Source organism: Perna viridis, chromosome 10 (genome assembly GCF_037379345.1).
Source record: "Perna viridis isolate PV_CMFRI_1.1 ecotype Kerala chromosome 10, ASM3737934v1, whole genome shotgun sequence".
Taxonomy (NCBI): Eukaryota; Metazoa; Mollusca; class Bivalvia; order Mytilida; family Mytilidae; genus Perna; species Perna viridis.
Window position 1 is genome coordinate 38,277,774 of NC_142454.1, and position 20,265 is coordinate 38,298,038.

A 20,265-nucleotide genomic window follows, 5' to 3' on the forward strand; every position below is an offset into this window, starting at 1 on the left:
GTACACAGTTCAAGTTATAATCCAAAATTACGTATTTCTAACACCTATGGTTTTTAATTGACATCATTCAAGTGGGTTGATCTCACACTATTTATTTTTAGATTTTGATTACAATATATCGATATGTGTATACACAGTTTCATTTATACTTCCTTTGTACATTGGTTCTTTAGATACATTTATATGCAATTGGTCTTAGTTTAAACCCACCTTTACCTGTGGTATTCTACTTCCCTATCTGGGTGAAATTTTCCATGACGTTTAATTGTATCAAAGTCGTAGTTCCTGGCAAGATATTACACAAAAGCAGTATGTATTTAAAGTATTTTATATACAGTTTCTTACTTCTCTTTGTACATAATGGTATTTTTTTTAAACAAATACTCTACTTAGTTCATTATCTTGTTTAGTTTTACATTGACATGATACAGCATGAATTTATGTTAAATTTACCACTCACTTTAACATTAAATAAAATACTAGTTTGGTCATATATAGCCGGCCAATTCTGTATGGTGAAATAGTCCCTATACACTTACAAAAATGCATACACACTGTGTAATTTAAAACTTAATGGATTAATATTAACCTAGTTGTGTTTGTTTGTCGATGATAAAATGAATATAACGATAAATGTGCAATAGAAGCATTCGTTTAAACGCACGATAAGAGCGTTCGGTTGAACGCATGATTTGAGCATTCGTTCTTAAACGCACGATACAAGCAATCGCTTAAACGCACGCTAGAAGGCTTTGTTTATTTTTATACTTTGATTATTTCCTTCATTCAAATGTTATTTATATTTGTTTTTGCTATTATTAATTTATATATTTTCATTTATTTTTTTGCGTGCGTTTGGATGTGGTGCGTGCGGGAAACCTGAACCTCTCAAGGAGTGTATCAAATCCATTACAGTGTAAATTGTATTACACAGACCGGTAAAAAAATAGAAAATGTCAAAACCGTACATCGTTTATGCTTCCTTGAAGTCTGTTTTAACTAATTCAAATAATACGTAATCGATCAATGTAGAAAGTCCCTTCATTACGAGATGCTTTATAGTACTTTCTTTCCTCTTTCGTCTACCCAAACTTGACTTTTATGAACAACTGGGCATTTCTAGAAAGGGAGAAGATACTTACCCTACCGGTGCACCTGGTCCATGCCCCTTGTTTTTAGGGGAGTCCGAGTTGCTCATTTGCTTTTGTTACTTTGCTTGTATGTTCTGTGTTATGTATGCCTGTATTCCATGTCTGGCTTTTGTCCCTGGATTCCATTCTTTTGATTACTGCTATAACCTAGGTTCCCTTGATTATTCTTTTCCAGTCAGAAACATTATGAAAGCAAAAACTGAGAATCCATATAACAGAAATCGTTGTAAAATATCTTTTGCACTTGTATTTATTTTTGATTTTATCTATTTGCAATGTGTCTTCTCCATATTCTGATATTCTCTGTTCGGTAATAAAATAAAATGAACTTTGCATTTGTATAAAGTATGTTCAAAGTTGGAACTTGAATATCGTAAACGTTTGTTCAAAAGTATATGTCTCTGCTAATAAGTTCATGTATTCTCCAATGTCAAAATTATACACGGCACACATATTAAGGGTATCATTAACGATTTTAAAAACAAGAGTTTCAAATGAACGTGTAAAAGGTGAAATGTACAAAAAAAAATTAAAATTCATTACAAATTGGCTTTGGTAACCCTAACTGTTTTGCTTTTTCGCCGTAGTCACTTCGATATAACTTAAAGATGAGGTGTATATAGTACTTTTGTAATAACATTTTTTTTTTCTATTTAAAAGAAGAACAAAATAATAAAGGGCGATAACTAAAAAAGATAGATTCACAAAGCAAACACGTTTTGTATGAAGTCGTTGATGCCAAAACAGTATTTTTTTTTCATTTATTTAAGACCAATATAATTTTTAAAGTTTCAATAAAAGCAAAGAAATATAACATCACGATATAACGATGCCCTTTTTGTTGGCATTTGTTTTTCGTTTCGAAAACACAGTGTTATCTAGAATGGATATTGTCAGTCGTATCCTTATACACCTAGCAGATAAAAAGATATCCCTATCTATAATTGTATATATACTCACCAGAACGATAAATTTGCGTTGGTGAAAATAAAAGTTTTTCATTTTGTGAAACAGGACTGTTAATGCGTTAACAACCGTCAAATCCGTAACGCATAGTTTTAGTGCATTGGTTGTGTAAGCTAAGGTATCCCATTAGAGTGTCATATATTCTTGTGGCCAAATCCACTGAAAACATTAGAGAATAAGAATTATAGTTACACTAACCAAAATGATATTATTATACCACCCCATGTGGGATACAGTAATTATGATATTCATGATAATAGAAATAACAACAATCGTAACAGAACAGTTACCTACAATTGACTGTGTATGACATATTTTATGCATTGCATATTACCGATGTAGATGCATATTCTTTAAATAACTACCATTGGTCTAAAATTAAATCATTTTGCCAATGAGATTTATTTGACTTCCCTGTCTGGCGTATATCTAACACCAACGTTACTTCATTATTAAGACATTGGTCAACATAAGGCCAATGGGTAGGTATTTTGAATATGTTACTATCTGGTGGTGTGTCTCATGTTTTATACATAATAATATAAATAAAATAGTTTCGTTTTCGGTTTACAACAATCATGATTTATACAAAACTTGTCACATTGATACATCAACACTGCTCAAAGTTTATGTGAACAGTGTTGTAAGCTGAAAAAAAGTAAAGTCATTCATCTTTGTATACATGTACTTTAAACACCATTTATGATAATTGAAATTGATTCCAAAACAGAAGAGGTAAATCCGTTGTTGAAGGTCAGATATTCATATCATGTGTCATAAAATTTTCTTAACCAAAATACCCAGGTTTTACATTCAATTACCTTCCCCATGTGGTGCAAAGGTACATTTCCCCAGTTTAACACTTCCAATATTGAAATTTGATAGAGAACATATCAGCTTGTGCTTAATAGATGATATAGTTATGTAGAGGTGTATATTTTCATGATAATTAGTAGTAATAAATTGTTGGTTTCCTTAACGAGCTAATTATTTACTAAAAATGAATACTAGTACGTATACTTTGTTAATTTTGTAATATTGATTTACACACATTTATTCTTTGTTTTATATCAAATTCCCAACGATGTTAGAACTGTTAAATTTGCGACTCGTACCGCTGTGACACCTATGGTAACACCGCCTGCACAAAGTCCAGCGCCATAGATCATTGGGCTAGATAAGCTGTATATAAATATAGGAGGGCCTGAAAAATTCCCAACGATATTAAAACTGTCAAAGTTGCGAAGCAAATTTGTTGGCCGTTCCCTTCGCTACAGTGAATAGAGTCGTCACATTCTGAGACGTTGTATAATATTGATTTGTTGTGACATGCATCATTAATTTGATCCTCTATCCTACAGAATAACACCTAGATGAACAGTCCCGTACTACCACATATCGTGTACTAATTTACAGCCCTAGATAATTCTACGAGGAGGAATGACCCGGCCAGCCAAAGCTATATTTTAATATAGCCTAGCTGGCCGAGTGGTCTAGGGCGCTGGACTTAGTGCAGGAAGTGTTGTCATAGATCTCACAACGGTACGAGTTCGAATGAATGACCAAAAACTTTGCTTCGCAAATTTGACAGTTCTAACATCGTTGGGAATTTTTCAGGCCCTTCTATAAGTTAACGTTATCTTCCCTGTATCAATTTGATCCGATGGAGCAGTGTAGCGAATAGAGTCGTCACATTCTGAGACGTTGTGTATATATTAAAATAGCTAGTTACAACTTCAATTTAATTTTAAGTAAGACAGTTTCCTTTGCTACTATATTCTTTTGAATGTATATACAATTCTATCTGTCATCAACTTGAGGCTCATCAATAAACGATACTAAAGGAAATTTATGTGACCCATCAGTCGTAATAGCAATTACTTTCTACATTCATTTTTACAGGACTATTGAGATAAGCAATGGCTCAAATAGCTTCTAAAACATGTGAAATTTGTGTCAGTGCTCCAGGTCAGTATCACTGTCAGCAGTGTGAGCAAATGTTCTGTAATAACTGTAAAGTAGGACACCTAAGATCAAAGTTGGCAAAGAATCACACATTCGTGACCGGAGAGGAAATCGACAAAGAAGTAACACTGATCTGTGGACAACATAAAGAACTTTTCATTTACCAGTGTCTTCAGTGCGATACACAAATCTGCAAAATGTGTGCCATAAAGACTCATAAAGGCCACGATATTTCTGAATTGTCAGAATATACCGAAGACCTTCAGAAGAACGTGAGGACAGCTATTGAGGATAAGATGCAGATTTTGCAGTTAAATGCAAACCATATTGAGACGGGAACCAGTCAGTACAGACTGGAAGTCAAAACCGCTATTCATACCATCACTGAAGAAGGGAATCGACTTAAACAACTTATCGATAGAAAGGTTGATGAACTCATTCAACAGGTAAAAAAACACGAAACGGAACAGATGAAGAAATTGACCAGTATGCAGAATGACTTAAAAAATAATATCGACAATGTAAAAAAGTACAAGCAACAACTTGAAACGTTCCAAAAAGGTTGTCACGATGAAACAATAAACAAGCAAATAAAGCAACTAAAATTAGATGTTGAAACGTTAACAGATCAACTCCCAACCATGCCCACATTGTCCTACAACCCTAAACAAAGATATGACGAAGCCATTACTGATTTGTTTGGAATTTTGGATATGAGGTTAGTTAATTAGCAAATTAAAAAATAGGGATACGATTTACCGAGACAAGTTATTTTTTAAATGCTTTATTACATGCGTTACAAGAGCACAATCTTCCATTTAATGTGGTCCAATTCATTGAATATATTCTGCACTCTGTCTGTGTAAGTTTTTGTCCACAACCCAATGATGTTATACTTCATCTCATATGATGGCTTCAACTTGTGCATGTTTTGTCTTATTGCTGATTGATCTTTACCCTCATCACACCAGTCGTAATGCTGCTAGCCTCAATTGCACTAATGAATATACTTTGTTGTGTTACATTGTCTCCATTGGCTTTATTTTTATCTCCTTTTAAACTTCCGCGTTTCATGATGAATAACCAAAACTTGTTTGTGTGTTATTTAACGTTATATTTGTTATTTACCACACATATGTATAGGTATTGATTACTTGTTTTAGTAATTTGTATACACGCTGTAAGTTAGGAAAGTTGTAGACTTTCAGCTTCATTTCGTGCTTATATTTGGTGACAATTTTTAAGAATAATCAAGGGAAAAAACTTTCTAGCGTAAATAAAAAAAAATAAACAAGGGACAAAGACCAAAAGTGGAAAACAGAAGCACAAAAAACATAGAAATGAATCAACCAAATTAACACATACAAAGAAATAATAGCAAATGAACAACAAGGGCTCCTCTAAAAACTGGATGCATTGACAAGATGAACCGGTATGGTAAGCGTCCTTTACTATGTAGACATACCCTCCGAGTTGCCCAAGCACAATGGACACTACTGATTTTAACGTATGTGCAAGGTACGTAAAGCAAAAATTGGTATTTCAAGAATGTTACAAATATACAAGATGGGCCTAAAGTAACACACATCCATTTTTTTAGTCCTTCGTTTGATTTTGATACATTTAGACCCATTGAAGCACAATCGTCATAAGAAATAGGCAGAAAAAAAACACATGTATTCCGCACACATGTTTTAGGTGTTAGTGAGAAAATAATAAATACAACAATGAAATGGTTTGTGCTCACTATAAATTATTGATTTTAGGACCAAACAAAGTGGGAAATATCTTTACATATGTACAGTTTGCAGGTATGTTTGTGTTTTATGTATTGTTTTTCATTGGGCTACCATCGATATGAAAAATAAGAAAATAATTTTTTGCATTTTATTTCTTTAATGTCAGTCTAGCATTATAATGCAGTGTAACCGATGTAAGTCGTCGTATTCGTGATATTTGAAAATGTAGATGAGTTCTCAAAGTTTACTAAAGTGAAGGTTTTTTTTTTTTTCATTTTTACGCGTATAAATTTTAGAGAATATAATCGGCATGTGTTGTCTGATTTACATATACTTTTACTTGAATAATGTAATATTGAAATGGCTTTTCTATTTCAGGACAGAACAACGATCAGAGTAAGTACCATACTATAATGTAGGGTCAATTTATATACAAAACATATATAACTTACTACTGCTTGTTGAGTTGCACTTTTTTAAAAATATTTATCTTTTAAAACGAATGTTTTCGAATTTTAGTCTCGGTTTACATGTTTTTTTATTCGCATAAACAATATGAAAAAAGGTTTCGATATCATTATATCCAAACTTTACGTTAAAACACTGACATTATTGCAGCTTCGTAAACATGTCTAACAATTCAAAAAACCTTACAGAATTTCGATGTATATTGTTTTAAATGAATTATTTCAACAAACTCAGATAGCTGTGTGTGTCAAAACTTAATGTCCATAGATAACAAAATTCTTAACTCTATACAGAACAGTTTTCATTAAGGCATGGATGCTATTCATTATTTTGACCTTATAACAATATTATTTATTATTGCAAAGATAAAACAAAATCACAAATTTAATTCCTCTATTTTAGTATTGTGTAGTTGATTCATTTAGTCAAAATATGATACAAAAGATGATTTTATAATTGCAATAGTGCCTGTTTATTTTTGTCAAAAACATACCTACTGTGAATACTATTGAACTAGACTAAAATGCATTGTACTTCAAACAAGAGTTTACTGATTTTGTTCCAGGAATTCAAATTAATTTGGTATATATTTTTTTCATTTCAAAATGTTGAAAATGTACACTTTTGTTCTTATGTCCATATTTTGTTTACATTTAAAGCGCAAGGCAAGCTAAAATAATCAAATAAAAATGTGCATGCTGATAACCTTTTGGGTGCTTTTTAGAACAAACAGCGCCATCTTTGTAAGACCCACAAATAGCCCGTAATTGTTCAAATTCATGTTATTTTCTTAATGATAATATCATTTGAATACATGAAATTAATTCTAGTTTAATAAGCTTGTAGCAGATAGCTGTTTTTTTAATACCTGAAACAAAATATAGTGTTCCATATTAATGATTTTATATGTTACCTGTTTTTCCTTCAAAGTAACATAATTTGATCTTGGGAGTTGTTCATTGGAATGCGTATTAGATCTTTTTTGCAATATATTTTGTTTGATATCTTTTATATTTTAATAAGGATATTATAATGACACATTCAAATACTACATTTATTTAGTTTCTTTTTTGACTTCTAATTGTTATTTCAATTGTTTAACTCAACAATATACTTTGTATTCAGTGAAAGACTCTGACTTTAATGAAAACAAAAAATATGCTGATTTTTACACATTTATCTTACTAGTTATTGTTTGCATAGCAGTTTCATACAAATACAATAACAAAAGGACTGGATAAAAAATTGCAAGGATTTTAAATTTGCATAATTTTAACATTTCTTTTTTTTATGTTGATTGCCATGGATACAGTACCTGTATGGGATAAACTTCCCATTTTATGGGGTATGAGGCAATGGGGAATGTGGCATTGGGAATGAGGTAAATAAATAGGGCAATAGGAATGGGGCGAGAGAATAATTTGTTTGGTCAATCTAACAAATTGTTCTGCCTTTTTCCGCTAGCAACCTACCTATCATAATTCTATGACAGCAATTAAAATAATTTTTAAACAAGCTTGTTTTAAAGTCATTTTTAATTATTACAGGTGTCGCAGTTCATTATTCATTGCCATTTAGAAAAAAATATATATTAACCGGAAGTACATTTGTACAATATTTAATTTCTGGTCGTTATAGATTGAAAACGTTCGCGTTCACACGATTTCTAAACGTGAATAATTTTTGAAAAATTTATACTGAAATGACTTTGTGTCAGAGACTATTAAGGATATTTCAAATGCATGCAATCATTCAATTTGCAAATTTGCAATTTGGTCTGAAATATATGTATCACAGCCATAATAATGATTTAGACATTTTTAACCTTTTTTTACAATAATTATAGACTAATAGGTTTATTAAAAATGTTCGCAGACATACCCTTTGCAGGAAATATGAAATGTTGAAGGTTTTTGACTGTAATATGAGTGTCGCAACAACCATCTGGATACAAAGAGTAATCAAGGAAACCAAGGTTATAGCGATAATAAAAAAAAATATAATCCAGGGACAAAGACCAGACATGGAAAACAGACATACACAACAAAGAACATAACGTAACTAAAATCATACATACAAAGTAACAAAAGCAAATGAGCAATATTGCCATTTTCAATATTTTTAACAATAATTTTGGACCATTATTGAAACTAAAATTGTTCGTACCCTTACAATCTGAGGAGATATATCATTTTCGAGAAATTTTGCTTATTTTGACAATTTTAACATTTTAAACAATAATATAAGACCATTAAAGATATTTTAAGTGTATGTAATCATTTAATTTGCAAAACAATATCGTATTTTCAAGAATTTTGTTTCAAAAATATTTATAACAACAATCAACAAAAATCTTATCTGGACAACTTTAACATTCTTAAGAATAATTTTAGGAATAAAATTCATTTACAATTTCTGCATATATCCTTAGTTTTAAGGATATGTTGCATGATTATTTCTCATGCAGTTCGGAGTGGCGATAATATATGTTACAAACAATGCAATTTCGGTAATTTTCGAACTCGCCAGTGAGATTCTAAAATCAATACTTTCTTCATCCCAATGCATTATATATGTTTGATAAAACATTTACTTCTTCTTTTTGGAATGGGAAAAGGCAACGGACAACGGGAAATAAGTCGATGTAATGGGGGATAGAGCAATGGAGATTGAGGTGTTAGGGAATAGGGGATGGGGTAATGAGGGATGGGCTATGGGGAATTGGGCATGGGGCAATGGGGAATGAGGGATTGAGCAATGGGTAAGGGGTAAGTTGGAAGTTTATTCCATACAGGGGCTGTAATCTTCCATAACATCAATATTTTATTATATGTTGTATGAAAATTTTACAAATAAAAAAAACAAACAAAAAACAAAAGAGTTTACATATGCACACGCTCTATCAGAATATGTAGAGCTATATCTAGTCATAAGTGTGTCATGATAATTTTCTGCCCTTGGAATGTTGCACATTTTGTCAAAATATGGCTGCTGCTTTGAGAGAAAAATTGGTTGCCGTTACAAAATGTGTTTTTTTTTATATAAAGACCTTAAAGACCTGAATTTTTAGATGTGTGCATTTTACAATAGATAGCCAAGAAGGTATCAAATGTCTTCATTGAAATCCTAACCATGGTATCCGATTATATGTAAATTGGTCAGTTGTGTATATATAAATTTGTAAAAAAGTTTATATCTTGTTGGTGTTCTGGAATTTGCTAATTGACTTCAACAATATGTCTGTGTAGACGTGTTACTTCCGGGTATTTTTAAATTCAGTCGGAAACGTCAAGACCTTACCAGAACATGTTGTTTAAGACATAACAAATAGTATAATATATATAAAACCATATGAAAACGATATTGATTATATTACTAGTACTTTTAAAAAACACTTAGTAGAAATTGATATATTGCCAAGATAACATCTTAGTTATAACACTTGTAAGGTGTAATTTTTTTCATGTTTTTATCTAAAGTGAAGATAATAATCATACAAAACCGAACAAATGTGAAAAATTCTTAATAAAATACGTAAAATCATTCACCTGTATGTATGTTTTCAAGCATTGAATCCAATTTCATAATGCAACTATCGTTTCTCACCAAGAACAAAAGTTGTGAAAACCGCTGAGAATATTATTATTATTTTTTTGGTGTGTGCGTACATTTTTGCGTGAGTATTTTCAGATGGGTTCTGAATTATCTTTGATTACTCTTGATGTAAGTTGTCACGGATTTTCGCACCTGTATTTCAAACTACCCTTCAAAGTACCAAATGTTTTTTTTCGAAACAGTTCTATACATATTTGCCTTTTTATGTAACATTATTATTTTTTTTCATGTAGTATCCCGTTCGATGGTAGACCTTTGCGATTTCCTAATTCAAATTTTGCTTTGGTAATTTTTTTTTTACATTTTGCTCAATACTATGCACCTGTTGCAAGGTTACTTCCTAAAGCACGCGCAAAGCATATCATAATTTAAAATATTAATATTCGATTTGCAGTTTTGTATTTTATACCACGGGCGGGTACACATCTTAATGGACTGACCGACATGACCGATCATACAAGATCTTACAACTTTACTCTTTCTTTAATGGATTTTTTGTATTGTTATTGTTTTGTTTTGTTTTGTTTTTTTTTTGTTATATCTTATTAGTTTATTAATATGGTTTCATTTCATTGATATTTAGTTTCAAAGGTTTTTCTATTGAGTGACAATTATCCATAGATATTTATCCACTTTAAACATTTCTACCTCCTTTTTTAAATATTGTAATCCTGAATTTATATCCATACATGGCTTCAATATTGGAATTATCTAAGTTCTTTTTTTTTTGTTTTCAGCGAAGAACCGTATTAGTAAGTATTGAGAATTTTTTGTCATTTTAGTGAAGTTCAACATTCTTTTTTTTATGGTAATACAAAGTATTGAGTATTAAGTATTGTGTGACAAAAAGAAGGACCCATCGGAACAAGAAACAACATATCATTCTTCTATCATTCTGTCTAGAAGAGTAATCAAGGGAACCAATGTTATAGCGGTAATGAAAAGAGTGTACTCAAGGGACAAAGACCAGACATGGAAAACGAAAATGGAAAAGTAACAAAAGCAAATGAAAAGAACACATAGTACTTCCAATGTCCCTTACTTTCTTCGTTACCTAAGTTAAAGCGTTAACCCTTCTTTTAAATGATGACATTACATATATACATTTTATGATTCACGAGTTTGGGTGTATTCAAACATTTTAGTTGTCATATTTAATGGTTGACATCAAAACATGGTATTAAATGCATATTTTATGCAATTGTGTCTCTTATCACAATCTTTATAATATTAACTTTAATGTCTGACCACTTGTGTTAAGATGATAGTTTGAAGGTTTAACTCATAGTAGATCACTGACCCAGTGACGTCATCATTTAATTTTTTCGACATATTTCAATGAATCAAACCAATACATACATTTAAAAAAAATATTTTGAGTTTGTCCACTGTTACTTAAACTGTTGTAATAAATCACGTCAGTATTAAATTATATTTTTGTATTAATCCATGAAATCTCATGATAGAAAAAAAGTCGGAAAAATTGATGGTAAAAAGGTACATAGCTATTCGTTTAGATCGAAATTTGCATTCCTTGAGACGTTTAGGTTTCTCGTACGCGCGATACCCAAATGCACGCTAAACGCGCACCAAAACGCACGATCAACAAACGCTCCTATCGTACGTTTAAATCCATGGCAAACGATAGACGAACGTGTGCATCAGGCGTTCAAACGAACGATAGACAAGCAAAGAAAATAATAATATTAACAAATAATGAAGAAAGAAAAAAATAAAAAAATAAAAGTTTATGAAATAACAAAAGCAATAATAATAATAATAATAATAATAAACCAACAGTTTAATAAAAAAACAGCATAATCGTCTAAATAATAATCAACAATCACTCTTACGGGGTGATGGATCGTTAAAAACGATGCGAAACATAACAATAAATAAAATAAACGTCTTAATATGTTTAACATCACCAGATGATGGTAAAATTTAAATTGATATCCTTCCTCAGCATAAAACTCATAAAACTATATGAGCATAAAACTCACAAAACTTTTACACATATTTAGACGTTTTTATATATATTTTTATGTTCCTTATTTCCTTATTTGGTTTGACCAGCAAATACATATTGCAGAACTGAAAAGCGGCTTTAAAGAATCTTTAATAGCGATAATGGTTTTATTCTATTGATTCTCAATACACATTGCACTTGTTTATTAATCATCAGCTAATGTCTTTTTTTAAATAAACTATAGCTTTTTTGGACTAAAACAACACTTCAACCAACCTTATTCAAACACGGATTAGTCGATTATTGTAAAATAATAATCTTACTTAATAATACTAGTCAAATGTAACACTTTTTAACTGGTACTTTACACCAAATTGCGATTCAGATCCTTTTTAAATATACCTTCCGGAGCGGAACGGGAATATTTGAACGTCCAACGTATTTTAGCGTTGACCATCGGAGATCAGCGCGACCCTCGCACTTCGGCGTCCTATTTACTGAAACTGCTCTTGACAATTCTTAACGACATATATTGAATTTGCACTGAACTGCCACTGAAATTCCACTGAAACTCATAAAACTACTGAAATTAAGTTTTTTTTGAGTTTTCAGTAGATGTTAACAAGGAAATGGCGAATTCAGTAAAAAAAAATATCGGCAACTAATGAACAGGAACATTACATTTTTTAATGTGTTGTATGTTTGACTATGCAATTAAACCGAAAATGGACGTTTTAATATTTGGCTGCTTTTAGATAACATTAACTATTGTGTCTTTTTTAATCAAATAAACTTTACCATAGTACATTTTTTTGTACTAAGTTCAGCATCATCATTCAAGGAATACATGAATATAACACTTACTTTAAGGGGTTCATAATTTTCATTAATATAAGGCAATTATAAATATTAGAATTTTTTTCTATGTTGCCTAATATTTGCAAAAACAAAATGATTTAATATCTAAATACCAGAAAATAATTTGTGTGCAAAACCGTATTTACCTCATCCACTCCAAGGTAACTTTAGTTGTCTTCAATGGACTTGTTTCCATTGAAGCCATTAACTCAGATATTATAATCTGATGATTTTAGTATATGTTAACATTTTGTTCCACTTGATGGTATTGAAACATTATTTAAATGTATAAAAGATATCAAAAGACTAGTATACATTTAAAATAGTATGCATTTTGCCATGGTAATCATATTGAAGGAAATGTTGTCTTCAAATAAATACATAGCACTGTAATTTTCTAACTACAATTATGTTACATATTGATAGATGTCAGTGTTTTATTGTGTACTTGATTCATTCGCTAAAAGTTTTGATATAGTAGCGAATTACTGCTTCGTAGCAACAGATAACTGCTGTCACGTTTTAATTTTAAATCTTAAAGAAAACATTTCTCTTATTTATAGCATGTGATAATACCCCTCCATTTTGTTGCTGAACCTGTTTTCAATAATTCCAACCAATATACTGTAAAAGAATGTCCACGAAAACTCCGTGTATATATAAAGTATAATTTTTTTTCATAAAAATGAAAGGAAAGGGAATCTTGTAGTTCATTCATGTGAATTTTCATTGAATCGTTCGTTGTATCAAGTCATGTTTATTATATTTATAAAACATTATTTAAAAAAATGTGTTCATGGAACCTGGGCATTCATTTCTTTTGGTTTATTTATGGGTTATTTACATTAAGAATTGTTTTTATACTTGAATTTCTAATAATTTTCTAGTAAAATATTTTTCGTTAGAAAATGATGTTGTGTTCAACTCAAACCAAAATAGTATGACAACTGCATTAACAAAAATGCAATCATATAAACACCAATACATAAAAGAGGCTTGTCTATTTGGTGATAAATTTAGTGATTTTTAGAAATAATTGTCAGGTCAATACGTGCATTAACACAAAATATTGACTTGTTTATCAAGCTAAATTAAACTCAAGTAGATATTGCCTTCAAAGCACAATAATAATAATCTAAGGAACGATCAAGAATTAAAAACTGCGCGAATGCAAACACAACACAAAGCTGCAAAAAGTATGATTCCACATGGATAGTTGGCCGCTTAATTTCTGCTCATTGTGTCCAAATAAAACATTAGTTTTCTTGAACCTTACTAAATGCTTCAGAGGATATTGAATATGTTGAAATGCATTAAAATATGATATTTATGTGATCTACCTGTGTATTTGTGTGTACATGTAGAAATTAAGAGGTCATGGAATAAGAGGAAAACTACAATATTTCTCTGTGTTTGTTTGCTTGTTTTTTTTTCTCTGTGTTTATTTGTTTTGTTTTTGTAGATATATTATGTCTCGGTGTAAACATTTCCACCATAGCGATGTCATTTTTCTTTAATTAGAAGAGAAGATAGCGATTTCATTTCCAAACTAATGTTTTAATGAATAGATATTGATACTAAGGATATAATGCACTGATCCTGTTAGGTAAAAAATCCACTAATTCCACCAATGACCTTTTAGAATGTACTTCAAAATAGTCCTACACTAATTTTATTGTACTTGTGTTATGTTGCTGCGGAAAAGTGCACATCAGATCTATACAAGTGAGCTTTTGTTTTGCAGAAAATTATATTTTCTTCGTTTCTACATAAAATTGTAACTGTAACTTACTGAATTAAATATTTGTATGAGTTCTGCATGAAGAACCCCCTTTTTTATAAAAAAAAAAAAAAATGGAGGGGGATTCCCATTCTATTGTTTACGGATTGTCTTCTAGGAGCCAGTGTCACACTGCAAAGGTAGTGAACCCCATATAATATTTTCAGGGCTATTAGTGTTAACATGCAGCTTTTAGGTGATAGATAGTCTTCTTCAGGTTAAACTTAAAATAAAAGATCCATAACTTAGTGAAAGTAGCATCGGAGCCTATGGGAAGTGACATTAGTGGTTTATAGCGTTTGTCACTTTTTGGTCCGAAATTTTAAAGTAAACCTTTCACTTATTATTAATTGCAAATTTATATTAGTATCAAGCATCCGGGAGTACGCATACATTTTGTTGCATTGTACGCTGAAGGCCATTAGGGAAATCTTTATAAAATGGTTTATTTCATCCTACCTAGTAATAACTATTATGTTCATTATCCAATATATAACTATGGCTATTCATCAAACCTGTGTATCCATTTCTTTTTGTTTACTAGTAATTCATATATTTAGATAACAATATATTTTCCAAACTTAGTTTCTCAATACTTGTCAATTGTTAAAACATTTCAGAGTATTTTGAAGATGTTAAAGAGTAATCAAGGAAACCAAGGTTATAGAGGTAATCAAAAGACCAGACATGGAAAACAGACCTACACAACTAAGAACATAAGATAACCAAAATCATACATGCAAGGTAACAAAAGCAAATGAGCAATTCGGACTCCACCAAAAAAACTTGGAGCATGGACAATTTTGAATGAAAAGTCATCACGTTTGTCGTAAAGTTTGTTTGGTCAATAGTTTTCCTTTACCGTCGATTTGTAAGTGTAGGTCAAGATATGAGGCTGACCTTACAGTGTCTGTAGTATCCTTTATCTCAAGTTCTTTGTGGTAGATGCGAGGTATCAATCCCCGACATTAGGATTGTTTAAAGATAATACGTCCGCTATATAGCAGAAACTGAGATTAAAGGATCTAGCCAATTGATATTTTTTTTCTTTCGGATCAAATCAGCCATAAAGTCAGCCTATAAGAATGGAGAAATAGGTCAGCAAGTAAAGGAGGATAATTTGTTTCCATTGGAATGTCGACCGTTTGTTGAAAAATACACCCACCACACTGGACAAATATGTTGTCGATTAAAAATTCCAGCATTTTGTAAACATCTTCCTCTGTAAATTTGAAAGATGATTTGGAATTATTTCTTACAATGTATGAGGAATCTATTCCAAGAACTATATATTTGTATCTAAGTGTACCATCTTTTTTGGAAAAAAACGACGATGTATAACGTTTTTAAGTCGGAATTTTAACTCAGTATGGGGAATAGAAGTATACAGTGTTGACAAATCATAGGTTTTAATGCTTTTATATTCTGGTAATAGTCTTGAACTGATTGTCTCCAAAAAATCTTATTATTAAGAAATTATTTAACAATACATTTAAACAATTCTTATCATAATTAAAATTTCATAAACACTTAAAGCGATTGACCATCAAGTAATGTATATTACTTATAACTGAAAAAGTATATACTTCTAAAAAGACTCCAATGAATCACAAAATACGAAGTGTCCGATATCCTTCCAGGCTTTCAGCTGACTAACACTAAATATATACTTAGTACATAAACTTACTCCCTTGACCAGCTGCAACGATGTCAGTATATTAAAATGATTTGACCGTTATTAAAAATGTCTATATTGAACGTTCTATATAGTCATTGATAACGTGCGTAGAAAATCAAATGGATCGATTGGTGTTTACCAAAGTTTATATATGAACAAAATGGTAAAATAGTTTCGAAGGAATGTTGATAGATATCAGCGTCTTTATTAGGTACGAATTAGTTCAATATTCCACAACACGTTATGCAAAATCATGCTTTAGTTCGGTGTACATCTGTTTTTAAAGTCATTCCCTTTGTAGTAATACGGGTAATTTTTAAAAATTTTATTCTGTGTTTTTCCGACGCAGTTAGTATTGCTTCGCTCTTTCACTCTTTAGCCTTAAGGACGCTCTTCTATGGAAACGCAAGTCACCTGATCGCAGGTCTTATTCCCGATTTGCCAAATACTGATAACTTAGTGGCTTTCGAAAATTTGGAATAGTGTTCGTTAAAAAAACTTTATTGGAACCTTAAAAATTGCGTGGCACGTGTTCGTTTCTTGAAAGAAGTGTAGAAACTTAGAAGTAAAACAGAACTCAATTTGACAGCGTCGGCTATCTTTTTTAAAGATAGTGGTTGTTTTTACTTATATCCATAATTGTGAACAGTTACCCCATAAAATGGTGATTATCTATTAGACAACAAATGCTTATAATTTATTTGTTGATAACCTTAGATCAAATCATGATATAGGGAGAAATATTGTGATACAACTACCATTTCATAATTTGTCATGCAATGGTCAGTTTATTTCAACGCAGATCTATAATTTCCATTTTGTTGTTCAGCCGTGGACGGTACATTTTGGTATTTTTGCATCATTTTATTTTAAAACATAATTTCAAGAATGGTTGTAATAACTTTGTTCTAGCTAAGAAAAAATATGTGAATTATTTGCATATATATAGAAGTAGATTATTATCCTAAAAATACTTGAAAACACAAAGAAAACATTTCATTATGTTTAGTTCTACTATTTATTAAGTGTGCACCTGATTTAAGTGGAAGTAAACGATATAAGCCATATTTCACGTGTATAATAACAGACATGGTATATTTTACAATGGAGACAAATTTTCGTCGTGTTTATTTTAAAATTAGTAATACTACCAATTTACTCGTGGAATATATTTATACACGTAACAGGCCATTACAATTTACAGAAAGTGCTGCCTGTTTTCTTTTAATGGTAAACTCAAGATGATGTCAAATCAATTCATATTTTCCGATTGTAGCAAATTTTCAGATAAAACCCATCTTAGGCAATAATGTATATAGTATCACAGATGTTATTCTGGGTCGGATAAAATTGCAAAACATTGACTAGAATTGATTTGAAACATTTCAAGAATGAATTCAAAATGATAAAGGAAAACTTGTTTCGCCGATAGTCGTATCTGATTTTTATCTCCAGAAATGAATAGAAATATAAGGTAAAAAAGGGTATGTTTTCATTGTCTAACAAATTATATGCAAATCAGGGGCATTCTAATACCAATGTCTTGAAATGCCAAATTAAAACGAAAACAGTAGCACTTAAAATATTAGATTGGGTTCAAATATGAAGAAATCGGGTATATTTTTAATTTACAAAGAAAACTGATTTTTCCTCATGGGACGTCTGCTGTCATCTTGTCACAAAAAAATGGGTTCTTATTTAAGTATGTGTCTGATTCCTATTTAACAACACGCTATTGATTGAAATTAGACCTGATATGTTAATTCTGTTTGAAACAATTACATAATATGACAAAAGTATTTGATAAGAATTTGATCGAAAATGTTGTAATTTAAAGCTTAAAACTTTGCATACTCAGTGTTATTTTTTTTGGGGTCCTTTTTTGAGTGTGCGGAACAAATTACGCACACTCTAAACATTCTTAGCTACTGGTGACCATATTTTCCTTTTTCACTCCATCTAGTTATTTAAAATATTAATCATGTTATTGTTGTGCCTACTTTGTGTGTTATTTTCGGAGTTATTAAAGGCAATACTTGGCATCTATTACAGTAATGGATGAATGTCGCCTCGTGCTGCTGTTCATGGTACCTTGACATATAATAACATTTGTGATGTATGACTTACAGATAAAACGTAAACGTAAATGCTTTTCTTATAACTTATTGCAAAGAAGTACTACCAGTATCTAGTAAAGATATGATAAACCCGATTTTTTTTTAGGCATTTTTAAAATTTATAAATAGTGAAACCAATAATAGTGAATATAATGTTGATCGCCCTTTAGTTTTTATCATTTATTATATATCCTGTAACTAGATATTTCAATGTGATTTCTTTATCATGATAAATGATATTATATATGTATCAAAATAAATTGACTGCCCAGCTATTTAGGCAGGTTTTCTGTTGTTTGTAATATATTGCTGATTAATTTCCCCCTGCACATTCTAAACTATAGCTCTTTATGATGTGTATAAAAGTAAAACTATTATTTTGTTCAAAATAACCGAACTTGATTTCCCTTTCCAATCTCTGATACCTATATATTTAGCTTTTTCAAAATTTTGTTATCAGGCATTTATATAATAAAATTTTCTATTTCTCCGTAATTGTTTCCGTTAAAGGTGTAAATTAATTAATGGTGCATGACTTTTAATATAGCGGTAATATAAGATAAACTGGAATGTTATTTTCTGTATACTGGTAATTTTACAGGGACAATTATTATTATTGTTTTAATGCACACAAGTAATAAATAAATACAGACATGAAATTCACTACCTCTCCGTAATTGTTTCCGTTAATGGTGTAAATTAATTAATGGTGCATGACTCTTGATTGCGTTTTAGTCTAATTTGAGACAGACAATGTTTTTATTTATTTTATATTTATATGTATCTTTTATATTGAAAAAATATATAAGAAAATTGAGCTTTGTGACTAAATATGATTGATTTCAAGTAAGGAAGTATTACAGGAAAGCAATTATTGCATGTACATAATTATGAATCATTGCAACACATAGTTTACTCAAACTTGGATGTAATGTATTCAGTTTGTTGATGGGACATACTGAATAATTTTTTTTTGTGTTCGCAGATTCAATATGTAATAATACATATAAAAATTTAAACTTACGATGATAAAAAAAATGTTGATAGCCCAATAGTTCTTTTCATAATTAATTTTGATTAACTTTTCTCGTACTTTGCACCAAAACTTATTGACTGCAAACCCAAATTCATAAAAAGAGCTGGTAATAATCAACAGTTTTACAAATTATGCAATTCGCTGAGGGATGTATTCGCCATTTATGTAGGTTTTTTTTCTGTTATTGGTAATATATGGCTGAATAATTTCCACCTACACATTTTTAGCCTATTGCACTGTAGGCTGCTGATGACAGTAAGGCTATCATCTTGTTCAAAATAACCTAACAATGTCGTTCAATTTTACTATTAAAAAATAATTGGAAAATTATCCTTTCTAAATGTTTGAATAAATTATCTTTAATTAAACTAACGTTCGCTAAAAAGAAAAAAAGTGCGGCAAAACGAACGTTAAATCTAACGATATTTTACTTTGTACTGACTGGTTCCTTCTTCCATGATTTGAGTAAGATATTTGGCTTGTTCAAATTTCTTTTCCTCAATTTAGTGTGTCTTATTCATATGTATTATTCCCAAAATATATCCCTAGATTTGGTGAATTTGATGTAATCGTAGTCGTCATGTTTCGTGTTATAGCTTACCTACTCCTTCTGTTTCTTCTGTCTTTATTAGTTAATAAGTTGACGAAGATTTCTAGGTTTAGAACGGTGCCGATATCATCCTTGGTTTAAAAAAATACAGTTGTATCGTTTGCTACTTGAGTTATACAATGATTTCCAATTTTTAATTGCATTTATATTTCCTGATTATCATTATTGACGTGCTAAATTTTCTGCCGCCATTACAAAAATGAGGGATTATCAAGAATATCCTTGGCGGATCCCTCTAATAGTAGTAAGAGGCGCGGATAGCCACTGCAAAATACAGTACTTTTTATATTTGAAGATACGTTTCGTAACCAAC

The 20,265-nt window shown here is 30.7% G+C and overlaps 2 protein-coding genes across 5 annotated transcripts in view; both read left to right on the forward strand.

The window, feature by feature from the left end:
• LOC148605670 (transcription intermediary factor 1-beta-like) overlaps positions 1 to 20,265 on the forward strand; it is a 577,346-nt gene that overhangs the window by 355,421 nt on the left and 201,660 nt on the right. The gene's annotated exons all lie outside the window — the stretch shown is intronic.
• Positions 1 to 20,265, forward strand: part of LOC148605675 (transcription intermediary factor 1-beta-like) — a 229,238-nt gene that overhangs the window by 558 nt on the left and 208,415 nt on the right. Inside the window, exons 1-5 of one of the 4 annotated variants that reach the window (XM_088548560.1) lie at positions 159 to 309; positions 4,020 to 4,800; positions 5,849 to 5,893; positions 6,200 to 6,217; positions 10,642 to 10,656. In XM_088548560.1, the coding sequence (XP_088404686.1) occupies positions 4,037 to 4,800; positions 5,849 to 5,893; positions 6,200 to 6,217; positions 10,642 to 10,656 (842 nt within the window). In that variant the 5' untranslated portion in view covers positions 159 to 309; positions 4,020 to 4,036. Of the gene's footprint in view, positions 1 to 158; positions 310 to 4,019; positions 4,801 to 5,848; positions 5,894 to 6,199; positions 6,218 to 7,601; positions 7,633 to 10,641; positions 10,657 to 20,265 lie in introns of those variants that run through there. The other 3 variants (XM_088548561.1, XM_088548558.1, XM_088548559.1) reach the window with 3 other exon arrangements.